The 26,412-nt window shown below is 37.7% G+C and overlaps 2 protein-coding genes across 7 annotated transcripts in view; one reads left to right on the forward strand and one right to left on the reverse strand.

Moving 5' to 3' along the window:
• Positions 1 to 11,106, forward strand: part of ndufaf2 (NADH:ubiquinone oxidoreductase complex assembly factor 2) — a 159,575-nt gene extending 148,469 nt beyond the window's left edge. For all 3 annotated transcript variants that reach the window (XM_028805446.2, XM_028805447.2, XM_051929709.1), the window contains one exon: positions 10,220 to 11,106. In XM_028805446.2, the coding sequence (XP_028661279.1) occupies positions 10,220 to 10,471 (252 nt within the window). In that variant the 3' untranslated portion in view covers positions 10,472 to 11,106. The remainder of the gene's footprint in view (positions 1 to 10,219) is intronic.
• A 2,976-nt stretch (positions 11,107 to 14,082) lies between these two features.
• On the reverse strand, positions 14,083 to 18,307 carry smim15 (small integral membrane protein 15). 4 transcript variants are annotated; one of them, XM_028805449.2, is made up of 3 exons: positions 18,215 to 18,285; positions 17,760 to 18,110; positions 14,083 to 14,586 (listed from the first exon to the last, which is right to left on the reverse strand). In XM_028805449.2, exon 3 carries the CDS (start codon positions 14,557 to 14,559, stop codon positions 14,335 to 14,337), a length of 225 nt encoding a protein of 74 aa, XP_028661282.1. In that variant the 5' UTR covers positions 14,560 to 14,586; positions 17,760 to 18,110; positions 18,215 to 18,285; the 3' UTR covers positions 14,083 to 14,334. The 4 variants fall into 4 exon arrangements, with proteins under 4 accessions (XP_028661282.1, XP_028661283.1, XP_028661284.1 ...); XM_028805450.2 differs by lacking the exon at positions 17,760 to 18,110 and having other exon boundaries at positions 18,215 to 18,307; XM_028805451.2 differs by lacking the exon at positions 18,215 to 18,285 and having other exon boundaries at positions 17,929 to 18,173.
• Between the last annotated feature and the right edge of the window lie 8,105 nt (positions 18,308 to 26,412).

Here is a 26,412-nt window from a genome sequence, read left to right on the forward strand (position 1 = left end):
TAACTGAACAATTGGGTAACTCTAAAATAGCTTCCCTTTAGCATTCAGAGTTGTTTGTTGGCGTTTGCTCTATTCGTCATTAATTGTCAGTATTTGTGTACAATTAAGAATGCACACTCCACAGAAGAAGTGGATTAAAACATCAAAGCTTTTAATGATATGCCAAAAAATTACAAATATTTCTTAGTCTTTATAAATGTTAATAGCATACTACTGCACTTTTAAGAATGTAAAATAAAAAAGAAAGGAAAAAAGTCAGTTAATTAAACAATGAATTTCATTAAAAGTAAAAATGATTCACTGATAATAAAATTGTTTGGAACAAAAATCTGCAGACTAAGGGGAGCCCCAGAACTAAACTTGACTACCCCTGACGTAAACGATAATGCAGGTGTTTTCTCCAAAACGCACTGAATACACTTGGGTTGTTGGTAGTTGGATATTAATTAATGACTTACCTTTGTGTTTCTTGTGAAGAGTCTTCTGTGTGTTCTGTTCAACAGAAGTTGATTTCTTTTTTATTATTAACTTTAGCTGACATAAAAAGGTACATACAATATATAATTTATCTCATCTCCATTATTGGTTTAACAAAAAAATATTTTGGGCAGCCAATCTATGTCTTTTGTGAAAATAAATCTGAAGGAAACTAATACAATGTTTGTTTTTAATTTCAGTGAGAAAACTGAGGTACTTAGGCTGGTCTAGTTTCCCAGTATGATAATAGACAAAGTAGATTTTAATTTCCACTGATGCTCTCTGTGAATAATGGTTGGGGCCCACACAATAACAGTGCATATTATCATTGCCTTTTTAGTTATTTTGACTTTTTTATCCTTATGTCATTTATAAACTGAAGCTCTGTCAAAATGGTAAAAATAATATGTCTAAAATTTGTCAGAAAAATGAAGCACTCATTAGACTCAATTTTTTTTTCACGTCTTACGTGAGTTATCTTTTTTTCCGTTTCCCTGGGTGTCGAGTGTAATTATTTATTAGGCAGGAATTGCCTTACTAATAAATGATCTTTTGCAATATGGAGTGGTTTATTGTGCATGGGTATAGCAGTGGTTTATTGTGCATTTTTTTTAACTGAGAACAACAAGCACTTCCAGCTATCAGCCACTGAGGAAAGCACATTGCAAGCAATACTAAGCCTGGCCCTCCAACTTTCAAAGATGCCATATTTGCACACTCAGGCAAAATAGAGGGTCTGATCCCAGACACAATAGCTGCAGTTGTATGCCACTACTTGCCATAAACTTCTCAGCCAGCCTATCGTATCCAATCTAAGTTGATTTATTCACTCTGAATGGCTATTATAAAGGTAGTTTTATATTAGTTTTTTATAGTTACTTACTAGTGCTATCATGTGAGTGTTGGTATCGTTTTTCCTTCATTTAAAGGTCTCCCAGGTTAAAATCTGAGAGTCCATACCACAGCACACAATTCAAAATGGCATCAACCAAACAGCATAATAATGTTTATAATGGCAATGCAGCACACAGAACCGTGCAACAAATACTTAAGTAGTAACAGCAGTCCTTGAGGTTTATAGCTCTTCAACTGCCAGCTCAAGAGTCCACAAGATCAAGTCTTTTGCAACATTGTACTGTTTTGGTGTCAGTTGTTCATTTTTTTAAACAGGCTTTTATAGGGAGAAGACACAACTACAGTATAAGGGAGTGTAGGGTTTTCATGGTTATTTAAAATGAAAAGTATCATTTATACAGTAGTTATTTAAGTATAAATGGTTATATTTGGCTGGCTTGCACATTTACGTGTCAGTTTGAAAAGCTACTAGATGTTGTGATTTCAAATAGATACAATATACTGTATTAGGCATAAAATAGAAATCTAGAAATTGTCATGAACAGTTGGACTTAAAACAAGATCTTCAATAGCTTTTCAGATGTAAATGTTAATACATAATAAGCTAGGGTTTATGATCTTAAGCCTTGCAAAAGTCTAAATGCTGCTTGAGGTGGTATGTTCTAGAAAAAGGAGCCCATGGTCTTTTAGAGGATTCCTGCTTGTTGGTGGTATGATTGTTCCCAAGAATATTTGCTTTATTCTTAGAACTGGATTTTGAATTTAAAAAGTTTTTTTCCTCTGAATGTTCTAGTTTCCCCCAATGGTCAAAAGATATGCAACATAGGTGGAATGGTGATGCTAAATTGGGCCTAATGTGTTACGGCCTGTGCCCTTGTGCACACTAAGATAGGCCCCAGCTTCCCCATGACCCTGTACTGGATAAGGAGGTTTAGAAAGTGGATGTGGATCTTGTTTTTTAGGAAAAAACACTTGTTTATCAAAATGTACAATACCAGTTTATCAAAATGTACAATACCAATATATGAAACAGACTCTCTTGTGGTTTTCTTTAATTTGCATAATTATGTTTTGAAAACTATAGTGCTTCATGTTATCCAAAAGTACAAAGTCCCTGGTTAAACGTTTCTTGTTCATATTATTATTGAACAGTTTGCTTAGTATATACATATAGTTTCAGAGAAACAGTTCATTTTTCACATTTTCATCTCTTTTTATACAGCAGTGAACCCTTGTGTCAAATCCAGCCATGGGCCCAAAATGACACTGGCAAAGGGATGCTGTGAATTAAGTGACTTACGTGACAAAGTGAAAGCAAAGCTTTTTGAGGAATGAAAGAGATATCATTCTATAGATCATATGGAACCGATTTGGTGACCCCCTGATTTATATCTTTTGTGTAGACTTAGTATGCCTGATGTAATAAATAATATGTATAGATTTGGCACCTCTTACTCCCAAAAGGCTTTCAAAGGCCTGGACTCGGATTCACCACATACATTAAAAGCAGCTGTAGATGAATTTAAATACTACTCAACATTCATTTGTTATTCTGCGAATGATGCACAAGGAATTCAGGTGACATGTACAGCTTTTCAAGGCTGAGAAAAGAATATTGACTGAAACCTTCTTATTATCTAGTAATGAATTTTATTTTGAGACTTCCTTTTAGGCAACTCCTTTTTGTCTATTTTGCTCTTTAGGGGCTTTTCCTTGTATTTTTCTGTTTCTTTGTTAATAAATCCTGTATTAATAATGGGTTCTTCATTTGCCCATTTGTATACAAGCTGAGGGTTTACAGTCACCCCATCTCTTGTGGGGTTTTTGTTATATTTTTGTTATATTTCTAATTATTTTGCCACTTGCCTTGTACCTGTTAGGCCAGAAGCCTGCAGTTAGCAGTTTTGGGGCTAGCTGGATTTGAGGTGAGTTTGCTTGCGCAGGAAGGTTAGGTTATGGCCCTGCCTTTATGGAAGCCTTGCACCAATTTTGCTATCTTTGAGACTCCAAATCATAATAGTGTACATCTGCTTAGTCATTAAAATCCATTTCACAAAACACCCAATGCACAGTTCTCGTGCTGATGTATAGTAGTTATCAGAGGCAGTTTAAGTCTGTTGTGAATGATGCAACAGGGGATTAATGAGGTTTACACACTTTGCACTTTTAGCACTCTGCAGCCCTGTGTTTGCATGGTCTACCACTTTGTGGCTGAGCTGTTGTTACTCCTAGATGCTTCAACTTTACAATAATAGCACAGTTAACTGGGGCAATTATAGCAGAGCAGGAATTTCTTGTAGTGTCTTGTAGCAAAGATGGCATTTTACGACTGTGCCTTATTTAATATCACTAGGAACTTCAATATGACTCATTCTACTTCAGTTGTTTGTCATTTAGAGATTGCATGGCTATGTGCTTGATTTTATGTACCTTCTAACAATAAAAGCAGCTGGAGTACTTGAATTCAATAATTTGGAAAGGAGTTCACAAAATATTGGCCATATAATGTACATATAGGAGCTGGTCTCTGTATTCAACTAACATTGTATGTCAGATTCTTGCTTACTTTAAACATATGTCAAGTTGACACTGAACACATCTAAAATATATATTTGGACAGTAAACCTTGATGGTGAGTGTGTACATTGTTTAAAATCTAGAAATTATAAGAAAATGTCAAAAAGAACTTGGCATTCTGCAGAGCAGTCAAGATAAGCACAAAAGCCATTCTTAAAAGCTCCTTTATATTACATTTATTTGCTTAGAAGGAGCTTTTATCCAAAGCGACTTACAAAAGAGGTAAACAATTGAGTAACATTAGGCTAGGGTCTGTGTGTTAAGCAATTGTAAATGATTGCCACAAGTGAAAAGATGTACTAACTCATACATTTACAATCAATAAAGCAATTACATTTAAATAACCAAGAATATAAAGAATCACAGCTTTTCCTTTCTTCATCTTTTCAATTAGACAGATATTCACAGAACAGATGTCAGTTCAATCGCTGCTTAAATACATTGAGGGAGTCAGCTGTACAGATAGAGGTGGGCAGCCCATTCCACCAACTCAGAACCAAACAGGAAAAGAGTCTGGATTGAGACTTGATGCCACGTAGAGATGGCATCACCAGATGCTGTTCCCTGGCAGATCTGAGTGGGCGAGGAGCATAGCACTTCACCAGTGTTTCCATTTACTCGGGTGCTGACCCATTGACTACTCTGTAGGCAAGCATCAGGAATTTGAACTTAATGCGTAGTATGTGGAATGTGATTTTCTGACTTTGCAGCCTTGAAAACTGGTTAGGAGTATTGGAAATCTTTCTGGATTTTGGTCACAAGCTGCACACTTTCCACCAGGATATATGAATGCAACTGTTTGTGTTCAGACCCTGTGAGCCCTGCATATCCAATTAATGTATTGGAATGTTACTTCATTAATAAGTCTGTGGTCATTCTTTTACAATGTAATATATTCCAGAAATGTAATTCTGTTTTCTCAGAATTAAAATATTTCCTCTATTCATTTATTTGATGGCACAGTGCAAGACAGTGTTGCTCTGAGTGGTTGCTAACAAAGACAAGTTACTGTACTACCCTGTAGGAAGTGTTTCCAGAAACTTGCATTACAAAGACAGTCTTCTTCTTGATTTTTGGCCCCAGTTATCACGGTAATGGTTTTAGAATTATTGGTAGGCTTCTAAAGACTCTCATTTCTCTTTCTTTTGCCAAACAAGTTTATCATTTTTTTTTATAGACTAAATATCCTGGTCTGTGTTTACATAGAATTGTATTGTTTATAATTTCTTGAAGTAAGATGTGACTAGGGAGGCTTCTACACAGCTTGCTGACAGACTTACACAAGACAAAACTGTGCACAGGACTGATGCCTTTGTCTGTGTGATTTAACCTCAATGTACTCAACATGAGTATGTCAGTTTAAAAAAAAAAAAGTTATCAACTACCTTTATCATGCAATCACTATGCAACCGAAAATCAACTTTAAATCCCAGTGAGACAAAAGGACAGCTGCTGTACAGGCTTTTAAACGTTCGAAACATTGCACGAGATGCAGATCATGTGGCGCAGAAACAGCAAGCCAGCAGCCGATCGAGCAAAGAGGAGGTAAAAAAAAAACTATTTGTTTTCCATTGTATCACCATTTAAGAGGAGTTTTGGAGGAGTGACTGTGTCTCCTTCATAGTGCATAATGAGAGGGGTTAGCGAGCAGGGGATGAAGCCCTCTTAGTAGTTGTTAACAAAAAAAAAATTCAATGAGAGACTTGTTGAGCAGAGTGGAACAAATCAGATTGTTCATTTTACACCATGAACCTGGGGTGACATTAATAGTCTACTGCATTTATTTTGCAACTAACGCCATGAATAGTATACAGTATATGCAAACGAAATGCAGTGACTTAAAGTGTGAAGTGTGCTTTTGATTCTTGAAAGATATTAAGATGCATTTCTGACATCAGCACAGCCCAGATGGGATTCTGTTGTTAGCCATCTCTCTTATGTCAAAATGTAACACTTCTTATACTAGACATTTCCTTCCAGCCACTCCATTTGATCGTCTCTGAACACGTACAAATCGGGTTACAACCAAAAAGTTTGCCAAACCTTTGCATCTGTTCACGACCACACACTCAGCATACTATGATTTCCACATGTGTTCAGTCTCTCCCTGTGCATTCCCTGTGCAGCCGAGAGAGAGAGACACACACACACACGCACGCAGGAGAGAGAGAGAGACACACACACATGCGCACACAAGAGAGTGAGCAAACAAGAGAGAGAGAGGGCTGGCCGCATAAGGCCGAGAAGGCAGGTAAAGAATACACCAGGCTTGTTTTTAAAGAGACTGATTTAAGCATTGTTTTAACCTCGTTGTGTTTAATGAAGACTTTTTTCTATTGGATTTTAACCTCCACTTCTGTTTACAGCGATCGGTTTGTAGTGTGCATTGTTGCAATGTTACTTTTCTTGGTTGTTTATTAAATTACGGATTTTTCAAATGTTTTTTTTTTCCCTGTGCTTAAAACTCATTAAAAAAAGTGTTTTTAGCGAGCGGTTCATAGCGCTATAGCACGAACACTTGCAATGTTACTTTTCTCTGTTGTTCAAGGTTTTCTCAGTGTTACTCAATGTTTTTACATTTAGTTTACTATTACACTGTGCATTCTATGGTGTAATTAACTATGTGCATAAAAATCTTTAAAAAAATATATATATTTACATACAGTTCGTACGGTCTGGAATGGATTAATTGTATTTACATACAATCCTGTGGGGAACAAATTATGGTCGTTACCCGCAGTTCCACTGTATTTTCAAAGTGTCGGAGTAACCTTCATTATTACAGCTATTAAAAAAGCAGATACATAAATGCTTTCTTGATGCAAATATAGGTTACTTTCATTTCCATTTTGATGTTACATTAAGATATTTTCCACTGCTGTAGAGATTTGCCTGATAGCATTTCTGTTTGCTACTAGAATTCACAATGTGGACTACGGTCTATGTGGTGTGGCCAAAAGCTGCTGCTGTACAAGCTGCAGAGACAATGAACTGCTCTTACATAGTAGCACTGATGCTCAGGCAAGGCAGGGGTTGTTGCAGCTAGCAACTTTGGAAGTTTTGATTCTTCTCTAGAAAATGAGCACATTTTGGCATTGTTATATTGCCTGCAGAATAATAATAGAATATAATATTTGAACGGTAACATCAGAAACACTGTGAGCGGTATCCCCATGCACAATAATGCTCAGTTTCAACAAACCGCATTGAAGAACAATAAATACAAATGGTTTACAATGCTCTTCAATCTGTTTTTTTTGCCTGGTTTAGCACAATCCTACAGATTTTGCTTGCTTTAGTGTCCACGGGGGAGAGGTTGTGGCCTGTACCTTAAATACAATTTCACACTAAAACTACAGTCAATAACAAGACATGTTTACTACTTTGTTTTTTCATTCCATAATGGAAAATGCTCAAGTTCAAAAAGATGTACACCAGTCGAGGCAACAGACAAGTAAATTAATTTGTAAAACATCTCTAGTTATTTGGAAGGTTATGTTCCTCATTGATGACAGCTACTTCACACATATCAATGTCACGTTAAACAGATTTACAATTAAGTACAGAGGCCGAGACATTTTATATCTTGAAACGAATGGAAAGAGACACACTTTCCAAAGGCTGTCTCCACCATTTCATAAAATAGTTTGGCACATCAACTTTAGATGTAATTCAATTTCAGATGTATGCTGGTTTGTCTGTATTTACTGGCTGGACTCTTTAGTTCCATGGAGTCCTTATATATTGTTTTGTGTGTCTACAATCAGCCCATAGCCTCAACCCACATGCATATCAAAAAAACTCTCTCCAGTCATGCCAACACCACACACTCTATGCTATCAGGAAGCCACACAGAAATATTAAATATTGTAAATCTTTGGGAGTCTGCCTTAGAGCGGCGTAGCAGTCATGGCCCACAGGGAGAAGAGTTGGGGCAGATATACTAGATAGCTAATATCTTAAGACGATTGAGGATTGTTGTTTTCAGATCAGCATGTTGCCTGATCAGTTAATAGAAAGTGAAAGTATGTGTGTATTTTACTAGTAAATATCTTTTCATATTCTACAATGGCAGTCTTTTAGCTTGGGATCCAGACACTTGTCTGTTTCACTGTAACATAAAACAGACCTCTTATATTTTGCCATCTCTAATATTACAAAAGAAAAAATATACTGTATATGATCTCTATCATCTGAGAGGTAAAGCAAAATAAAGGACAAATTGTAAATGACAAATGTCTATTCATCTTAAAAATAAAAAGCACCTTAGCTCAATAATGTAGAAGTTCGGTTTACTATGAAGAGAGAGTAAATACTGTACATCTTATGTTCAAGCATGAGATCATGAGCATTGCAAAAAGTATTCAAGGATCACAGATGGAGGGCTGCAGTATCTGCTTGGATGCTGGAGATCACCAGTTCATCAGTTAGATGGTATATCTCTTCTAACAGTCTATTGGGAAGAGTGGCTAGAAAAGAGCCTTGGTGACAAGTAACAAATCAAAAACACACTTGGGAATTTGAATAGGTCCTGGTAATTCTCAAAAAAAGATCAAAATTAAATACTTTGAACATTAATGCCTTCAGCACCTTTGGTGTCAGCACAGAGATGCCTACAAAAAACTGTGAAACATAGAAATGGATTACCAATAGTGAGGGCTGTTTAGCTGCTACTGGCCTGTAATGTAAAGGTTCCAAATAAATGAGGGTGACTTACAAGTGTACTGAAAACAAAAATAAACTCCAGAAGGCTTGAGAAAAAAAAAACAAAACCTGCAAGGGTTCTGAGGCCACAAGACCACCCAGCCCTCACTGGGCATTCTACCTAACATAAATGATCTCAATCAGTCCTCATGGTTTACAGCAGCGTTTCTCAACCCTTAAGTATTTGCAACCCGAGTTTTCATAACAGTTTTAATCGTGCCCCCCTAACATTTTTTTGAAACCCTAATAAAATTTATTCTTATATTTTTTGCTGCCGATACACCACTACAAGTTTAAAATTTCCCTACGAATAGCGAAATTACGGCACATATGGGGGGCGCGCCCCACAGTTTGAGAACCACTGGTTTACAGACTGGAAGAATTAGATGATGATGGTCATGTGGACATCTGGTCTTCAACCCATCAGTAAAGTGACTGCATGGTGCCTTGGTCAGGTGGTGATGAACAGTAGCACCACCATTATGAATATGCTATCTAAGAAATAAAATCACATATATTGTGTGAACCGTGGGGATCCTTGTAAATTCCCAAACAAAAATGCTAACACATACATCCAAAGAGATAACTAAATATAACAAAACAGAAGAATAACAGGCACCTCTGTCCTCAGGGCCTAGCTAAGCAGTAATGATGACTGGGTATCGTCTCATTTGTACTCTCCTTTTCCTGTGTTGCCAGCTGCATTCACACTCTTAAGTTCATTAGACAGAGGTCAGGAAGGGCCTTTTAAACTATGTGTCACACTCCTACTTCCAGAGTCTCAGATGATGTAATCAACCCCTGCTGTTGAGTGTGCACAACCCAAACCAGTGGCACCAGATGTCTCTGCACTTTTCTCTCAGTGCAGACACGTACTGGAGGGGACTTTACCAGAGTTCTCCTCTACCAGTCTGAAGCACCTCAAACACTCCAAAAGCATTCCTCCTGTTAAGAACAGTCTCTTGAGTGACCATCTGCTGTGATACCAGTGTTACCATTTACTATATATATTGTGACGTAAAAAAGCAACCTTACAAGCCCAGTGACAGGCACCATAAAGCGACACTACACTTGTGCATTTGTTTTAAACCTAAGAGAGATGAGAAGCATGTAAACAAGAAACAAATAGAATAAAGGAGGATGGTTAGTGGGTCCAGGGAAGGGTTGCGGAAAATGGGTGGGTGGATGGATGATTAGAGGATCAGTCGGAATAGGAGTGCAGAGGGGGAGTTGGCTGTAACAGTACTAGCAAGCCAAGCAGGAGATACTCATTTGTTTCTGTTTTGCTGACTCTGCTTTCTGTTTCTAATCACTCATTTTACACTAAGACTGTACAAATCACACCAGACATAAGGAGCAAATCTGGTAGTTTTGCGAGTGAAATATGATTACTGTCATATACATACGTTCACTATAAATTTTGAAACCTGTCATTAAAGATGTTCTTAAAGCTGCCACTTCTGTATTCTCATCAGATGACTACAAAAATGCGCCCATGGGTAATTTGCCTAAGTACAGTTTAGTAAACTTATGTAGTTAACCATCCTAGCATGGTTTTAGTGGACTTGTATAACAGAGGGGCATTTTTTGTTCTTTTCTTTTTCAGGAAATTCAAAAAAATGAGCAGTACAGAAAAACAATCAAATTACGAGCTATGGAAGCTGAAGAACGGGAAACCCTGCTTCAAGACCAAGCATATGAGGAAGGGTTAATTGCAAGACCTCGCACTCAAATCCAAGGTCATGCTTCTTCACCCAACTTCCAGCAAACTGTGCCATCTGAACATCCCAGCAGTACTGCCAACATTTTTCAGCCTGGGTCCTGGACTCCTCCTGGCCCACAAAATAAGGAAACGTAGAAAGTAACAGAGAATACATTTTGATTAAAAAAAACAACACACAAGATTAAAGAAGCCTGGAATGTATGGTATGATGACAGCCTTACTTATAGTTTAAACTTGATACTTTACAAACATTTGCTGGATAGTTAAACCACTTAAAGGCACTGCAGTGCTAACAACACCTGTGCACGTTGTTAAAAAATGCATACTTTAAATGTGTGAACATAAACAAGTACTGTAAATGTTTTTTTACTTGTTATTCATTCAAATATGTATTTGTTTCCATGATTGCCTGACTTTTCATCAAATTTTTGTGGAGAGGAAAATGTTGGAGAAAACCTCAACCTGACTAAAGAAAGGTATGAAAACACGACACATCTCAAATGGTACTAATTAAAATATAAAATTTTATTTTTGTTGTGTATAATTGACAACTATAGGTAATAATACAAGTATTCAGTTACCTGGATGATTGGTAAAAATGAGCTTCTAACATCCCTACTGAAAAGCAAATTTAAAACATGGAGCTCATTTTTTCATCATTTCTCCTCTTGTAGTGCTAAGCGCTATTGTTTATCTCCTCAGTAAAATGCCTTTCAAGTAGAATTTGTGAGCAAATCCAAGATAAAAAATAAAATGACTTGTGAGCACTATGGGTAAGATCTGGTGTAGTACTGTGCAAAGGACATACACTTGAACCACGGGGTGACACACTGAAATGCCATCATTGTGACCAGACTAAATTAGTAAAATCTGCCTGAGCTTGACGTGATATCATTCCTGTGGTGATTTTGTGGATAATATTAAAGAATTGGACATGCTTTAACAGAAGTTGATCCTAAATACAGTAACAACCACATACAGTGCAGGAAGCGTACAAAAGTACATCTCTTATGTATTCTGATGTGCATTTAATTCATTTGACAATGACAGTAACATGATAATTCTTATTCATTAGCATGTATTTCAAACAATATGATTTGGAAGTAGTACACTGCCAGAATAATTTGGCAGATGCCAAAATCCTAAGAACAAGCTGTGCTGTGAAATTTATGGACCGTGATTTTGGTGAATGCTCACCTAGACAAGGACTCGTTTGTACAAGATACATTTTATTTTAAACAACAAAAAAAGCCTTGGTCATTGTGACCAGATTTGGGAATAAACCTCCAGTTTATTACATCTATTACTGGAACGCATTTTATTAAGTGCCTGGAAATACACCTGAAAATTTTTCATTTAAAATTTTACAAAACAACAAATATTACACTTCAGATGCAACAATTATTAGCAACTTTTCCAAACCCTAAATCTTATGTATTAACCTAATATGCACAAAACATAAAAGTTAAAATTAAAAAGCAACATGGTGCACTGAAAGGATAACATACAAAATAGAAACTGGGCAACCACAAAGAAAAGCGAAATATATAGACATATCCTGTAGTTTAATCTTCTGTGTTTTCCATACTTTTTTGATTTTTATATGAAAATAAAAAGTACAGAAAGACCAAATAAACTCTAGCTTAATGCATGTTCGAGTGGAATGCCTTATTATAACCAAGATTTAATAAAAACCTCATTATATTGTAATGAATAGGAGACGTGTCACAAGCTGATTAGTACATGCAAATAAAAATTCCGTAAGGGTGACAATCATGACCCTGGAAACCCTCTGACACACTAGCACGGCCTTCACCATAGAGTGGAGCTACGTTCACTTTGTATGCACTTCGTATCAGTTCTGTTAACTACTGCATTTACATTTTCACCAAAATACTTGACCTGCCTTTTAATAACAGTTACAGATAATTTAGGTTAACTACAGGGAGGATATTTTGGATAATTCTGGAGCAAATGTAGTGACTATACTGTGGAGCAGAAACAATTCCATTTGAACATGCATATCATTATTACTCTCTTTTTATGAGAAGTAACCAAAAACTGAACATCTAGTTTAATATTCCGACCACTACAGTACTGCATTAATTTGGTGTTCTATATTCATCATGGACTTTGGCAGTTAGCTACCTTGAAAACCTGGGTCATGTTTGAAGACAGGTATCTGACACCCTCAGCCACCGTTTACAGTTACACTCCATGTACACAGTACTCCTCTGTTTGTCATATGCAAGAGTACAAGGTGGAAACCAACTGAGGACAGGCTGGGTGTGCTTTACAGGGTGCACACACTCTCACACTCCGTCCTATTGAGCCAATTAATTTAACGTGCACCCTTAAGAAAGGCCACAGAAAGCTCATGTCAACACAGCAAGAACAATTATAGTACATTTATTTTCCACAGTGACTAGGACAGTTTCTGAACCCACAGACAGCAGCACTAAACACAAAAGAACAGGGCATATGCCTTAAACGTCCAATTAATAATCAGACATCTGAGGAAGCTTTAAAAATGCAGTCAGTTCTTTTGACCGTCATCCATATTATGTTAAAATAGGCATTAATCTACAAATATATCATGATGAAAAAAAAGAATTGTGACACATCTAACCGTTTTCTGGCACTACTTTCTCCTTTTAAGGGCTGTGGAGAGCCAATGTCTATCCCAGCGTCATCAAGCACAAGGTAGTAACCAACCTCTAAAGTGGTGACAGCTCATCTCACCGGGCAGACTCTCATATACATCAGTTACAGCTACCAGGTAACCTAATCTAGATCATGCTTATAATGTTACCACTATGAAAACAATTCTTTGTTTGTCAAAATGTGGCAGCAGATTGCAACAGAGGCAAATCCAACAATCTGGACTATATGTGGCATAATGCACTGCCTCCTAATACTTCTGTAACAAACTAATAAATCATTGATGTTTTAAACAATACAGGAGACCTTTCATGGGATGGACTTCGGTTTCAATTCTGATTAAAACAAAATAAATATGATCCACCTAACTACACCAAATCAAATCAGCTTCTGAAGCCATCCATTATCAATCTCACTTGGGTTTGCTTAAGATGGGCTCCAAACCATGTGACCCTGAAATGGATTCAGTGAAGTTATGGAAAAGGATGGAAGGTTTTTAACATTGCTGTCTATGTCATCTAGGTCTTCCATCATGCATACTTACCACTAACCTACTGAGACCTAAAACACATACTTTATTTAAAAGTCATTCATTACCTGTTAATTTTTTTATGTCTTGTGTGGTAAACAACCATTATTGTTCCACAAACATGATACTGGTTAAGTTGGTGTAACAGCCTGCTGTTTTATGGAAAATATACAAGTTTTACATTTCTGCTATATCTGAATTATTGTAACACTATAAAGAATTGACTTACATTAACAGTCAGGATGGGCTTAACCTTTATTATTAACATAAAGGTTTTGTTTTAGACTAGACATCTTTCTGATCAACTTTTAGCTCTAGTCCAAGATCTATAAGCCAAGTAGTAGCAGTAAGTAATAATACTAAGGTACAAGCTAGAAGATATCAAATTCAGCATATAAGATTTATTAAATATTAATACCAAAACAACTTACTAGTCAGAAATAATTTTTTAATTATTGGTCTTTGCTTTCAAGTCTAAAAAAAAAGGCAGTTTATAAGTATTTTGTTAAAATAGAAGAATTTGAGTGCTCATAAACAACACTGAATTGGAGACTGCTTAAAGGCATGGAAGTGAGTGCATGCATGCGAGTGCACACTCACCCCCACAAATGTATTTAATAACTGGTACAGAAGATTTTACAAAAACATATTATTCTGACAAAAATAAATCATTTTAAGGGTTAGCCTTGATTTCCAGCTGACAAACTCATCTTTTTGGAATATCCTTTCCCCGAGTGTCAATCCTGATACAACAAAGCCTTCAATAAACTGCAAAAAAGATGGATTTGATTCACACTTGGAAAGTCTTTCAGTCTTTCTTTGGCTTCTTTGCTTTTGCAATGTTTTCCTGACGTTTCTGTTTCTTCCTTTGTTCACGATCTCTGGCCTCAATCATTTTTGCCAGCTTCCATGACAACACTGCACTAGCTATGAATAGAGGAGTTAGCGCCAAGATCACAGTGGTAAGGAAACCATATGGGTCTTTTGCAGCCCACTCCACAATATATTCTGCCCAGGCTTTTATGTCGAGCATCTTTTTTATGGTTTCTTCAGTCAGCTACTGGAGAAGAGAGAAGAGAAAATTAAGACACCTTCTGCATATGCGAGAGTATTAGATAGATAGATAGATAGATAGATAGATAGATAGATAGATAGATAGATAGATAGATAGATAGATTAATATCTTAACTTGGCATCAAAGGCCTAATTTTAATATACAGTAGTTTTTCCTTCACCTAAACTGTAAGAGATAAAATGAGGTAATATTTCCATGCATATTTAACTTGTAAATGTTCATCTTTTCCTTTACAAATTGAGATAGAAAAGATGACGATGAAAATGAGAGAAAAGTGGGACGATTCTGGCTTATCATTTAATCATGTGCTAATTTCACTGAATGCTGTCAGATTTAACACAACCATATAGATTTAACTGTGTAAAATATAATATTTCCTATCTCACAATGACTTCTTAAAACTCAAAGAGATGAATGGACCACACTCATATTACCCCCTTTGTGTTTTGTAAAAAGTTCCACTTCCAAGAACCAAAAGAAACCCGTTAATGTGGTATTGTTCTGTTATTGTACCATTCTGTCTGGAAAGTACAGCAAAACAATCACCAAATAAACCTACTAAAACTCATCTTAGAGAGAGAGAGAATACAGTTACACAGTACAAGAAATGCAGACAAATAATTCAACAGTTATTGGTAGAATATGCCACCAAACTGCTTTATTTATTGCTTTATTTATATATTTATCCCCGTGATCATCAGAGGTGACTGTGTGCAGATGGTGCAGACCTATAAATACCTGGGAGTACAGCATGGATGATAAATTAGACTGGACTGCCAATACTGATGCTCTGTATAAGAAAGGACAGAACCGGTTATACTTCCTTAGAAGGCTGCAGATGTTCTATCAGACAGTTGTGGCAAGCGCCCTCTTCTACGCGGTGGTGTGCTGGGGAGGCAGCATTAAGAAGAAAGATGCCTCATGCCTGGACAAACTGGTGAGGAAGGCAGGCTCTATTGTTGGCATGGAGTTGGACAGTTTGACATCTGTGGCAGAGCAATGGGAGCTAAGCAGGCTCCTATCAATTATGGAGAATCCACTGCATCCACTAAACAGTGTCATCTCCAGACAGAAGAGCAGCTTCAGTGACAGACTGCTGTCACTGTCCTGCTCCACTGACAGACTGAGGAGATCGTTCCTCCAGCAAACTATACGACTCTTCAATTCCACCCGGGGGGGTAAACATTAACATTATACAAAGTTATTGTCTGTTTTTACCTGCATTGTTATCAATCTTTAATTTAATATTTTTTTTTGTATCAGTATGCTGCTGCTGGAGTATGTGAATTTCCCCTTGGGATTAATAAAGTATCTATCTATCTGTCGAACTAAAAAATTAAAAAGAAATATATTAAATACACAAATTCTTGTTTCAAAACTCAAGTTTTAAAATTATAAAATTTTTAAGTTGTTCTGAGATGGGATGGAATGACAATAGGCTTAAAAATTTGGTCACAGACACTGTATACTATTGATTACCTTATCTAGACATTAATACTGTGCCTGCCATAAAATACTTTTGGATTACATTATAATAATTTTGAGAAAAACGGATCATTAGATACAACTCATCAATGCAATTCAGCTACATTTTCTAAAATAGCTCGTCGAGTTCTGTAGGTCTCCAAAATACAAGTGTCTAGCACACAAGAGATGTACACACTTTACACACTTGGTGCTTTTCTTTTTAAAATTATCTCTCTCAATAATGCAAGCAACTTTATGTGTTACGGAATATCCACAGTGCTTACGGAATGTTTGTGAACCTTTACGGTAGTTATTTTAATTGTTTAAAGGTTGAATTTTCATACAAGATCATACTTTGTTACCACTTTTCTGAGGAGTGCATATCCACATTTTCAATGTATTGTTTAGAGAGGAGGTCTTCAGTTCTTATCCTGGATTGCTGAAATGGCTGTAGGATTTCACTGCAACCAGTTCCTGGTTTTAACAAATACCTCCTGCACAAAAATTTTGCCAATCAATGCCTTGCTACACAAACTGCCTGACTGTCCAGTTCAAGGGGCCAGAGCCTATTCCATCATCACTGGGTACAACACTGGACTGGGACACAGTTCACTGCAAAGCATGCTCATCAACACTGGGGCAATTTTAATACAAATCTTGTGTTTAATATCTGGGAAGATAACCTCATGTGGGCAAAACCACTGGAGACAATGGCCAGGCCACAATTCCAGCCCACCCTCTTCAAGCTGTTATGCAGCAAGAATTGACTTGTTCTTCCCATGTTCGGGTGGTTTCCTTCGACAGTCTAAAGACATGCAGGTTAGGTGGACTGGTGAGAATCAATGCACGTGTGGGGTTTCCTTAAACATTTAAGATCTCTAGTGCATCTTTTAAAATTGCCTACACCCCCATGCTAAAAGTGAATTTACAATTTTTTTATATTAATATGCTCTTTGATAGTAAACATAGCATCTTATATTCTGACGTTACTTCATTTGTCTTATTGGAACAATTTTTTTATTTTTTCTGTTTTATTTTTAGTTCCATTACTACCAACAATAATAATGTTGCTTTGCATTCAGATTTGTGAGATTTTTTCCTATTAATTAAACAGTGATTTAATTGCGTGGAATAAGATAAAATTCTAAACTGTACTATTAAAATGGGAACTTTATGTTCCAATTCAGTGACTACGCATGTCTCAAGTGGTCCCCCAGTACTGCCCGTCCCCACCTAACAATAAACGCTTATCTCCGTGTGCGCTGCCCAACGCCAACTGCACCGTACATTTTCTGTAGCGCTGCCAACAATAATCTTTTGTTAGCTAATGCTTCCCAAGGCTTATGGTATCACTTCAAGTTAACTGGTGGACCTGTTAAAGCTACTGAAATTGATCCTGTGTGATTTAATCAATCTCCATACTCAATCACAGCACATGAAACTGTCGGACAAGCCTGTTCTTTCTGTTGAAACCCTGACTGCCAGCGAGCGATTTAAATAATCATTGCATTATTCGGATGATATTTTTACTATAATGCTAACAGGTTTCACAAAGGCTCTCTATAAGAGACTAAAAATGCATCATCGTTGATGCTCCTTCTATGTCAATGCCTCTTGCTTCCAAACAGTCATGCACTTAAGCAATATCCGTTTAATTCTACGCTGCTGTACTCACGATACTTCTTTCCTACCTGCTCATCAAGTTCATATTTTTACTTGCTGTACCAACGACTGTCTCCAAGCAGGGCACTAAGATAAAATGTGCAACTTCTTTGGTGCCAATTTAGGATTTCAAGCAACACTTTTTCCAAGAGGACAGGAAAGGAAGAATCGCCGGCAAACATTACGCGATGCAGAAACCTTCAGTAAAACGCTAAATGAAGACAGTTGCTGTTCTTCTTTCTAGGTTCGGATTCCAGATTCTACGCACAGTCTGAGCCAGCAGCACACTTCATAAACGAGGGTGGCGTTTCTTCCTTAAAAGGCACAGAACATCAATGGCCGCCTCCACTGCTTTTGTTTTTCTTTAACATCAAGGCTACCTTGCAGTCACAAACAAGAACACGTCAACAAATTGAACTAAAACAAATATCAGCTAAACCAACACTCACTTTAAAGTAGGCTTTATACTACATACAATACTCACATTGAAACCGGAAGTGTGAAAAATCCTTCAGGGCACAAAAGCGAAGCACTCGAAAGATACCATCCACTTCCTGTCTCTAGATAGCATCAAAATAAAAGATTGAGCAGACTGTACTAAAATCCCAGACGTGTCAGTACAGTATTTGATTATAACAATATCCAACACTGAAACGACCGTGAATATGTTTGCAAGTTTGACACTCTATGACACAACTGAATGCATTTTGACTAAAACCAACATTACAATACGGAATCTCTTTTTGTACGTTTTACACTTCTCACTTCGGGGAACGTTGTCAACGCCGAGGACTTTTATTGAAGAAGGTTTCTTCGACAAGGGCGGAGATTCGTTATTCATAATTGATACGTCGCCGTTTCAGTGAAATCCGCGCGAAATTCGAGGGGATGATGGGAATTGTATTTTTTATTCCTTAAAGCGCGTCTCGACTGTCGAGAAGGACGATTTGGTCTTTGATTTCTCTTTGGAACAGGGGCTACCTAGGTGCATCAAACGAGCAGATACTACTCAACAACAAGACCTTAAGAAACGCTTTGTTTGGCTTTGTTTTTAAGACTTAACAAAGTAAAAATGTCTGTTTAGTATAGGGGCTATGTATAAAAAAAACTGAAGTGGGAGTTGTTTTGCTTTTATTTAGCAAACATTTGCCAATGGGGTGAGCAAAATTTACTTGAAGAGATTTCTAATAGATAATCTTAAACACATTTTTTAAGTCAACAGATCTTAAAGGAAAACAAGATTTATTAGGTTGATATAAAAAACCTTTCATTTGCTTACATTTCCAATTTGTGTAGCACAACTGTGTAAGAAGAGCTTAACAAAGGCTTTGTTTGCGTTACCTGTCAATAAATTACTCTGTTCTTTAAGCCTTACTCTGGGGTGGGTTGGCGCCCTGCCCGGGGTTTGTTTCCTGCCTTGAGCCCTGTGTTGGCTGGGATTGGCTCCAGCAGACCCCTGTGACCTTGTAATTAGGATATAGCAGGCTGGATAATGGATGGATGGATTAAGCGTTACTTTAAAATGTTATTTTTATTTTACATTAATACAAATTGTTCTCTTATGTACAGGGCCGGTGCCACCATTAAGGCGAATTATGCATTCCCCAAGGGCGCAGATCATAGGGGGAGTTCATCCAAGCTGCTTGGGTTAGCTACCAAACAGTCGGGTGATAAGATTAGCCTAGGGTGCGAAACAAGCTGGCACTGACACTGCCTATGTAGCTGCCATTAGCCTCACAATGACTATTCAGTTTATACTGTACAATTCATAGAGGAACAGTTGACAGTCTGAGTAAGGGTTTTAGGTTTAGAAACCTCTGAACAGACACCAGGATTCACTGCTGAACATTCCTCATTTCATGGCTATTCACTTTAAAATTGAGAAGTTTTATTTTCTCCACTTGCTGTTCAGCTTTTGTTGCTGGGTAGGTTTTGCTTGTTGTGTTTCATTTTCCTTCAGAATTCAAAACCTGCTACTGGTTGATAGGCAACTTAAACTTTTCCTGTTCAATATCAGTGTGTGTGTGTATGTATATGTATATGTATATGTATATGTATATGTATATGTGTATATATAAATTACAAGAAGCACATCTTTGCAGATCGGAGTTCACAACTGAACTGAACTAATTCGGTGAGTCTGTTCTATAAATATGGTGGGTAAGAGGAAGAGGTTGAGTTAGGGTGGTTGGAACAGGAACTGATGTGGCAGGAAGATAAATTCTGGGTATTGGAAGTGATGTCATCAGGGTTGGCTGGAAATTGTGTTAGTGGGTGGATCAGTAGTGATGTCACAGAGAGGCAGGGCCTTCAGCTGAACTGAAGGGAAGCAAGGGGAGAGAGGATCAGTTGAGAGTGCCAACCCCCGGACTGGCTGATAAATAGCACTATTTGAGCTTAGAGAACAGCCAAGCAAAATGACACCTTTTATTGGCTAACTAAAAAGATTACAATATGCAAGCTTTTGAGGCAACTCAGGCCCCTTCTTGCCTGAAAAGCTTGCATATTGTAATCTTTTTAGTTAGCCAATAAAAGGTGTCATTTTGCTTGGCTGTTCTCTACATTCATAATGGCTAACACGGTACAACACCCTAGTACTACTATTTGAGCTTGTAAACTGTCGTCCATGTGCACGTGTGTGACAGTGTATATATATATATATATATATATATATATATATATATATATATATATATATATATATATATACAGTACTGTGCAAAAGTTTTGGCAGGTGTGAAAAAATGCTGTAAACAAAGAATGCTTTCAGAAATATAAATAATGATTATTGTTATCAATTTACAAAATGCAAAGTGAGCGAACAAAAGAAAAATCTAAATCAAATCAATATTTGGTGTTACTACCTTTTGCCTTCTATCCAGCATCAATTCTTATAGGTACACTTGCACAAAGTCAGGGATTTTGTAGGATTCTAGTCAGGTGTATGATCAACCAATTGTATCAAACAGGTGCTAATGATCATCAATGTCACACGTAGGTTGAAACACAGTCATTAACTGAAACAGCTGTGTAGGAGGCTTAAAACTGGGCGAGGAACAGCTAAACTCTGCTACCAAGGTGAGGTTGTGGAAGACAGTTTCATGTCATGGCAAGATTGAGCACAGCAACAAGACACAAGGTAGTCATACTGCATCAGCAAGGTCTCTCCCAGACAAAGATTTCAAAGCAGACTGGGGTTTCAAGATGTGCTGTTCAAGCTCTTTTGAAGAAGCACAAATAAACGGGCAACGTTGAGGATCGTAGACACAGTGGTCAGCCAAGGAAACTTAGTGCAGCAGATGAAAGACACATCAAGCTTATTACCCTTCGAAATCGGAAGATGTCCAGCAGTGTCATCAGCTCAGAACTGGCAGAAACCAGTGGGACCCAGGTACATCCATCTACTGTCCGGAGAAGTCTGGCCAGAAGTGGTCTTCACGGAAGAGTTGCAGCCAAAAAGCCATACCTCCGATGTGGAAATAAGGCCAAGCGACTCAAGTATGCATGAAAACATAGGAACTGGGCTGCAGAAAAATGGCAGCAGGTGCTCTGGACTGATGAGTCAAAATGTGAAATATTTGGCTGTAGCAGAAGGCAGTTTGTTTGTCGAAGGGCTGGAGAGCGGAACAATAATGAGTGTCTGCAGGCAACAGTGAAGCATGGTGGAGGTTCCTTGAACGTTTGGGGCTGCATTTCTGCAAATGGAGTTGGAGATTTGGTCAGGATTAATGGTGTTCTCAATGCTGAGAACTACAGGCAGATACTTATCTATCATGCAATACCATCAGGGAGGCGTATGATTGGCCCCAAATTTATTCTGCAGCAGGACAACGACCCCAAACATACAGCCAAAGTCATTAAGAACTATCTTCAGCGTAAAGAAGAACAAGAAGTCCTGGAAGTGATGGTATGGCCCCCACAGAGCCCTGATCTCAACATCATCGAGTGTCTCTGGGATTACATGAAGAGACAGAAGGATGTGAGGAAGCCTACATCCACAGAAGATGTGTGGTTAGTTCTCCAAGATGTTTGGAACAACCTACCAGCTGAGTTCCTTCAAAAACTGTGTGCAAGTGTACCTAGAAGAATTGATGCTGTTTTGAAGGCAGAGATTGGTCACACCAAATATTGATTTGATTTAGATTTCTCTTTTGTTCATTCACTGCATTTTGTTGATGAAAATAAATGATTAACACTTCCATTTTTGAAAGCATTCTTTGTTTACAGCATTTTTTCACACCTGCCTAAAACTTTTGCACAGTACTATACAGTGGTGTGAAAAACTATTTGCCCCCTTCCTGATTTCTTATTCTTTTGCATGTTTGTCACACAAAATGTTTCTGATCATCAAACACATTTAACCATTAGTCAAATATAACACAAGTAAACACAAAATGCAGTTTTTAAATGATGGTTTTTATTATTTAGGGAGAAAAAAAATCCAAACCTACATGGCCCTGTGTGAAAAAGTAATTGCCCCCTTGTTAAAAAATAACCTAACTGTGGTGTATCACACCTGAGTTCAATTTCCGTAGCCACCCCCAGGCCTGATTACTGCCACACCTGTTTCAATCAAGAAATCACTTAAATAGGAGCTGCCTGACACAGAGAAGTAGACCAAAAGCACCTCAAAACCTAGACATCATGCCAAGATCCAAAGAAATTCAGGAACAAATGAGAACAGAAGTAATTGAGATCTATCAGTCTGGTAAAGGTTATAAAGCCATTTCTAAAGCTTTGGGACTCCAGCGAACCACAGTGAGAGCCATTATCCACAAATGGCAAAAACATGGAACAGTGGTGAACCTTCCCAGCAGTGGCCGGCCGACCAAAAGTACCCCAAGAGTGCAGAGACGACTCATCCGAGAGGTCACAAAAGACCCCAGGACAACGTCTAAAGAACTGCAGGCCTCACTTGCCTCAATTAAGGTCAGTGTTCACGACTCCACCATAAGAAAGAGACTGGGCAAAAACGGCCTGCATGGCAGATTTCCAAGACGCAAACCACTGTTAAGCAAAAAGAACATTAGGGCTCGTCTCAATTTTGCTAAGAAACATCTCAATGATTGCCAAGACTTTTGGGAAAATACCTTGTGGACTGATGAGTCAAAAGTTGAACTTTTTGGAAGGCAAATGTCCCGTTACATCTGGCGTAAAAGGAACACAGCATTTCAGAAAAAGAACATCATACCAACAGTAAAATATGGTGGTGGTAGTGTGATGGTCTGGGGTTGTTTTGCTGCTTCAGGACCTGAAAGGCTTGCTGTGATAGATGGAACCATGAATTCTACTGTCTACCAAAAAATCCTGAAGGAGAATGTCCGGCCATCTGTTTGTCAACTGAAGCTGAAGCGATCTTGGGTGCTGCAACAGGACAATGACCCAAAACACACCAGCAAATCCACCTCTGAATGGCTGAAGAAAAACAAAATGAAGACTTTGGAGTGGCCTAGTCAAAGTCCTGACCTGAATCCAATTGAGATGCTATGGCATGACCTTAAAAAGGCGGTTCATGCTAGAAAACCCTCAAATAAAGCTGAATTACAACAATTTTGCAAAGATGAGTGGGCCAAAATTCCTCCAGAGCACTGTAAAAGACTCATTGCAAGTTATCGCAAACGCTTGATTGCAGTTATTGCTGCTAAGGGTGGCCCAACCAGTTATTAGGTTCAGGGGGCAATTACTTTTTCACACAGGGCCATGTAGGTTTGGATTTTTTTTTTCTCCCTAAATAATAAAAACCACCATTTACAAACTGCATTTTGTGTTTACTTGTGTTATATTTGACTAATGGTTAAATGTGTTTGATGATCAGAAACATTTTGTGTGACAAACATGCAAAAGAATAAGAAATCAGGAAGGGGGCAAATAGTTTTTCACACCACTGTATATACATATATATATATATATATATATATATATATATATATATATATATCCTCTTTAATAAAACCCCTGTGTGCATCCAGTGTCCGTGTGTGCGTGTCTTCTGGTGAAGTGCGCATGCGCGGGGCACGGTGCAATGCCTCAAAGCAGATGCTTCAAAGGCCGCCTGACGCGTCACACAAGACAGAGAGGACGGGACCTATAAAATATCACGCGGCCGATCCAATCGGATTTCGGTAAATGAGGTAAGACTTAAAACATAAAACACGAAAAATCCAATTGGGTACTGAGACACGGAGACCAGCTTCCCCATTGTTGTGCAAGTGTTCACTCTGAGGATGTCAGATTTGCGATTATGAAGCTTGGCCCGGTAAAGTGTAAAGTGTCAGTCGTTGAAGGGGTTTTCCTAAATATACGAATTTTCATGATATTACAATACAATTACTTTTAAAAGTAGATTTATTTTCGCGCACATTCAATCAGTTGCTGGGGAGAATCTGCTGATTGCCCACTGTTGTGACAGAAAATTAAACGCATATTACGGACAGCAAAGCCAGTATTACTGTCAGAGAAAATTACAGACATTTTACAGAAAAAAATTAATGAGGTAAAAGGTCCCTTGCCATTTAATATAGACTGCTCCTACTAATGTTTATGGACTACTGTTCTAGCTCCTGTTATTGTAACGGGCTTAATGTCTAGTATATATATAAATAAATATAAATATACAATGTCACACACATGCACATGAGGGGCAGCTAGAAGGACCAAAAGAAGTTAATTCCACGCCAGACCAAGGGGTGGCGGGGTGCAATAAACCTTCCTCTCCTGTCTCTACAGACCAGACATGGGAAATTTTGCCTGATTCCAATGACATCGCTTCCGGTTCCGGGCCCAGATGATGTCACTTCCGGTTACCTGTTTTAAAAGCCAGTCATTTTCCATTGTTACTCAGTTTCTGTTTGGAACTCAACTTTTATGTTTTTTTAAAGTTTTTTAACTTCTGTGTTGCCAAAGCTCCATTATTGCAGCCTTATTCAAGTATACGGGTGGCTGCCCTAAATCTCTTTTTGGTGTCAAGGTCTATTCATTTTACAACATATAGATACATTATTATTAGGAATGTATTGTTTACTTTTAGAGTCACAACCTTATCATTTGAATAGATATGCAATATTTGAAGCTATGTGAAAATCGATACAGATTGTTTTTGTTTTTCTTCACTGAGGTAAAAGATTTTAGAAGCATAATTATTACATTAAATGGTAATACAACAATTTCAGGATGGTTAATTATCTTTAACAAGAATTTTCTTAATAAAGCTGTAGTTTTCCTTTGCTTGGTTTGGTACACAGTGTTATCTTTAATTTACCCGCTCGAGCACACATGTAAAATATAGCATTAACCACTAATTAAACTCATGGCATATTATTAACTCTTCACTATAACCAAATATATACCAGTTATCTCATAATATATATTCTGATTTTAATTCACTCTTTTTAGACATTTTAAATTATACAGAAGAACATTTTTTCCCACACTTATAAGCATTAATATTACACCACAGCAATTCAATTTCAATGCAACATCATAAGATGACAATTACAAATCTGATAGGCAATGTTCTAGACACCGGTCAGTTCCGTTAACTTTAAATGCTTTTTCCTGAATCGCATACTGAACTAATAAAAAGGACAGCTCAGAGAAACATTTAGTGGAAGAGAGGATAACAGTTTGTATGATCAGAGCCTGACATAGCAACTCTGGGAGCAGAGCAGGAACCAACACTGGACTGCATGCCAGCCTCTGGCAGGGCACACTAATGCCCACATACCCATAGTTACTGTATATAGGGCTGGTTCAGGGCTACCAGTTAACATACCACAAGTGCATTTGGAATGCAGAAGTCATTGAAGGATTGCGTTCATTTTGTGAAAACGAGGATATGCTCTTTGCACATCAAAGTAAAAGGAGCAAGAAAAGGTTCAAAAATTTAAAAGGAAAACCCGTAAGGCCAGACCTGTAGGTTAGAAAGCAAAATGGGCTCCAGGAGCAGCCATGCCTGTTGCTTTAAAACTTTCATTTTAGAGAGACCAGACTGTACATTAAAAACTGCATAACCAATGAATGCAAACTATACGTGTCAAAGGTGTACTGTCCAGACGTGAGGGATATGTAACAGCACTGGTGACGTTCTCTCCTAGACACCAGGGAAATGCAGTTTTTGACACCTCAACTACACATTATTTGGCATGTCTAATGATCCCTAAATCATACAAATTAAATATTGCTTTCATCTCAGCCATTTTCTAAAGTGACTTTCTTCTGGAAAAGTTTAAATGTATCTGATTCACATTGCAGCAGTGAAGAATATCAAGCAGGAAGCAGTACTGGACAAGTATAATTATTTCTAGCCTTTTTGTGCACACTAAAAACATTTTGATAAATATCAAATTTGCACTGCACAATTTGGACCTGCTGTATTTAATAGTTCAATGCAATAGATGGTGCTTAAGTGTTAAAAGGAGATGTAGGGGTACAGTACACGTAAATGTACCCATGTTCGTGAAGAGTGTCAAAATGAAGAAGCAATTGGTTGTCTAATCTGTCAGCAAGAACGTAAAGTTGTGCAGAGCATCCCAGCATCACACACTAGAAGCTGTATGTGTAAATGTTATCAAAAATGACATTGTGTGGTTACCCAGTGGTCTCCGCTGTGATTGTTATTCTGCTGCACTTACAGGTTCAGTGCAGCAGCAGCACACAAATGCTTCTCTGTTTCCTTACAGCAAG

Source organism: Erpetoichthys calabaricus, chromosome 7 (assembly GCF_900747795.2).
Source record: "Erpetoichthys calabaricus chromosome 7, fErpCal1.3, whole genome shotgun sequence".
NCBI lineage: Eukaryota > Metazoa > Chordata > Cladistia > Polypteriformes > Polypteridae > Erpetoichthys > Erpetoichthys calabaricus.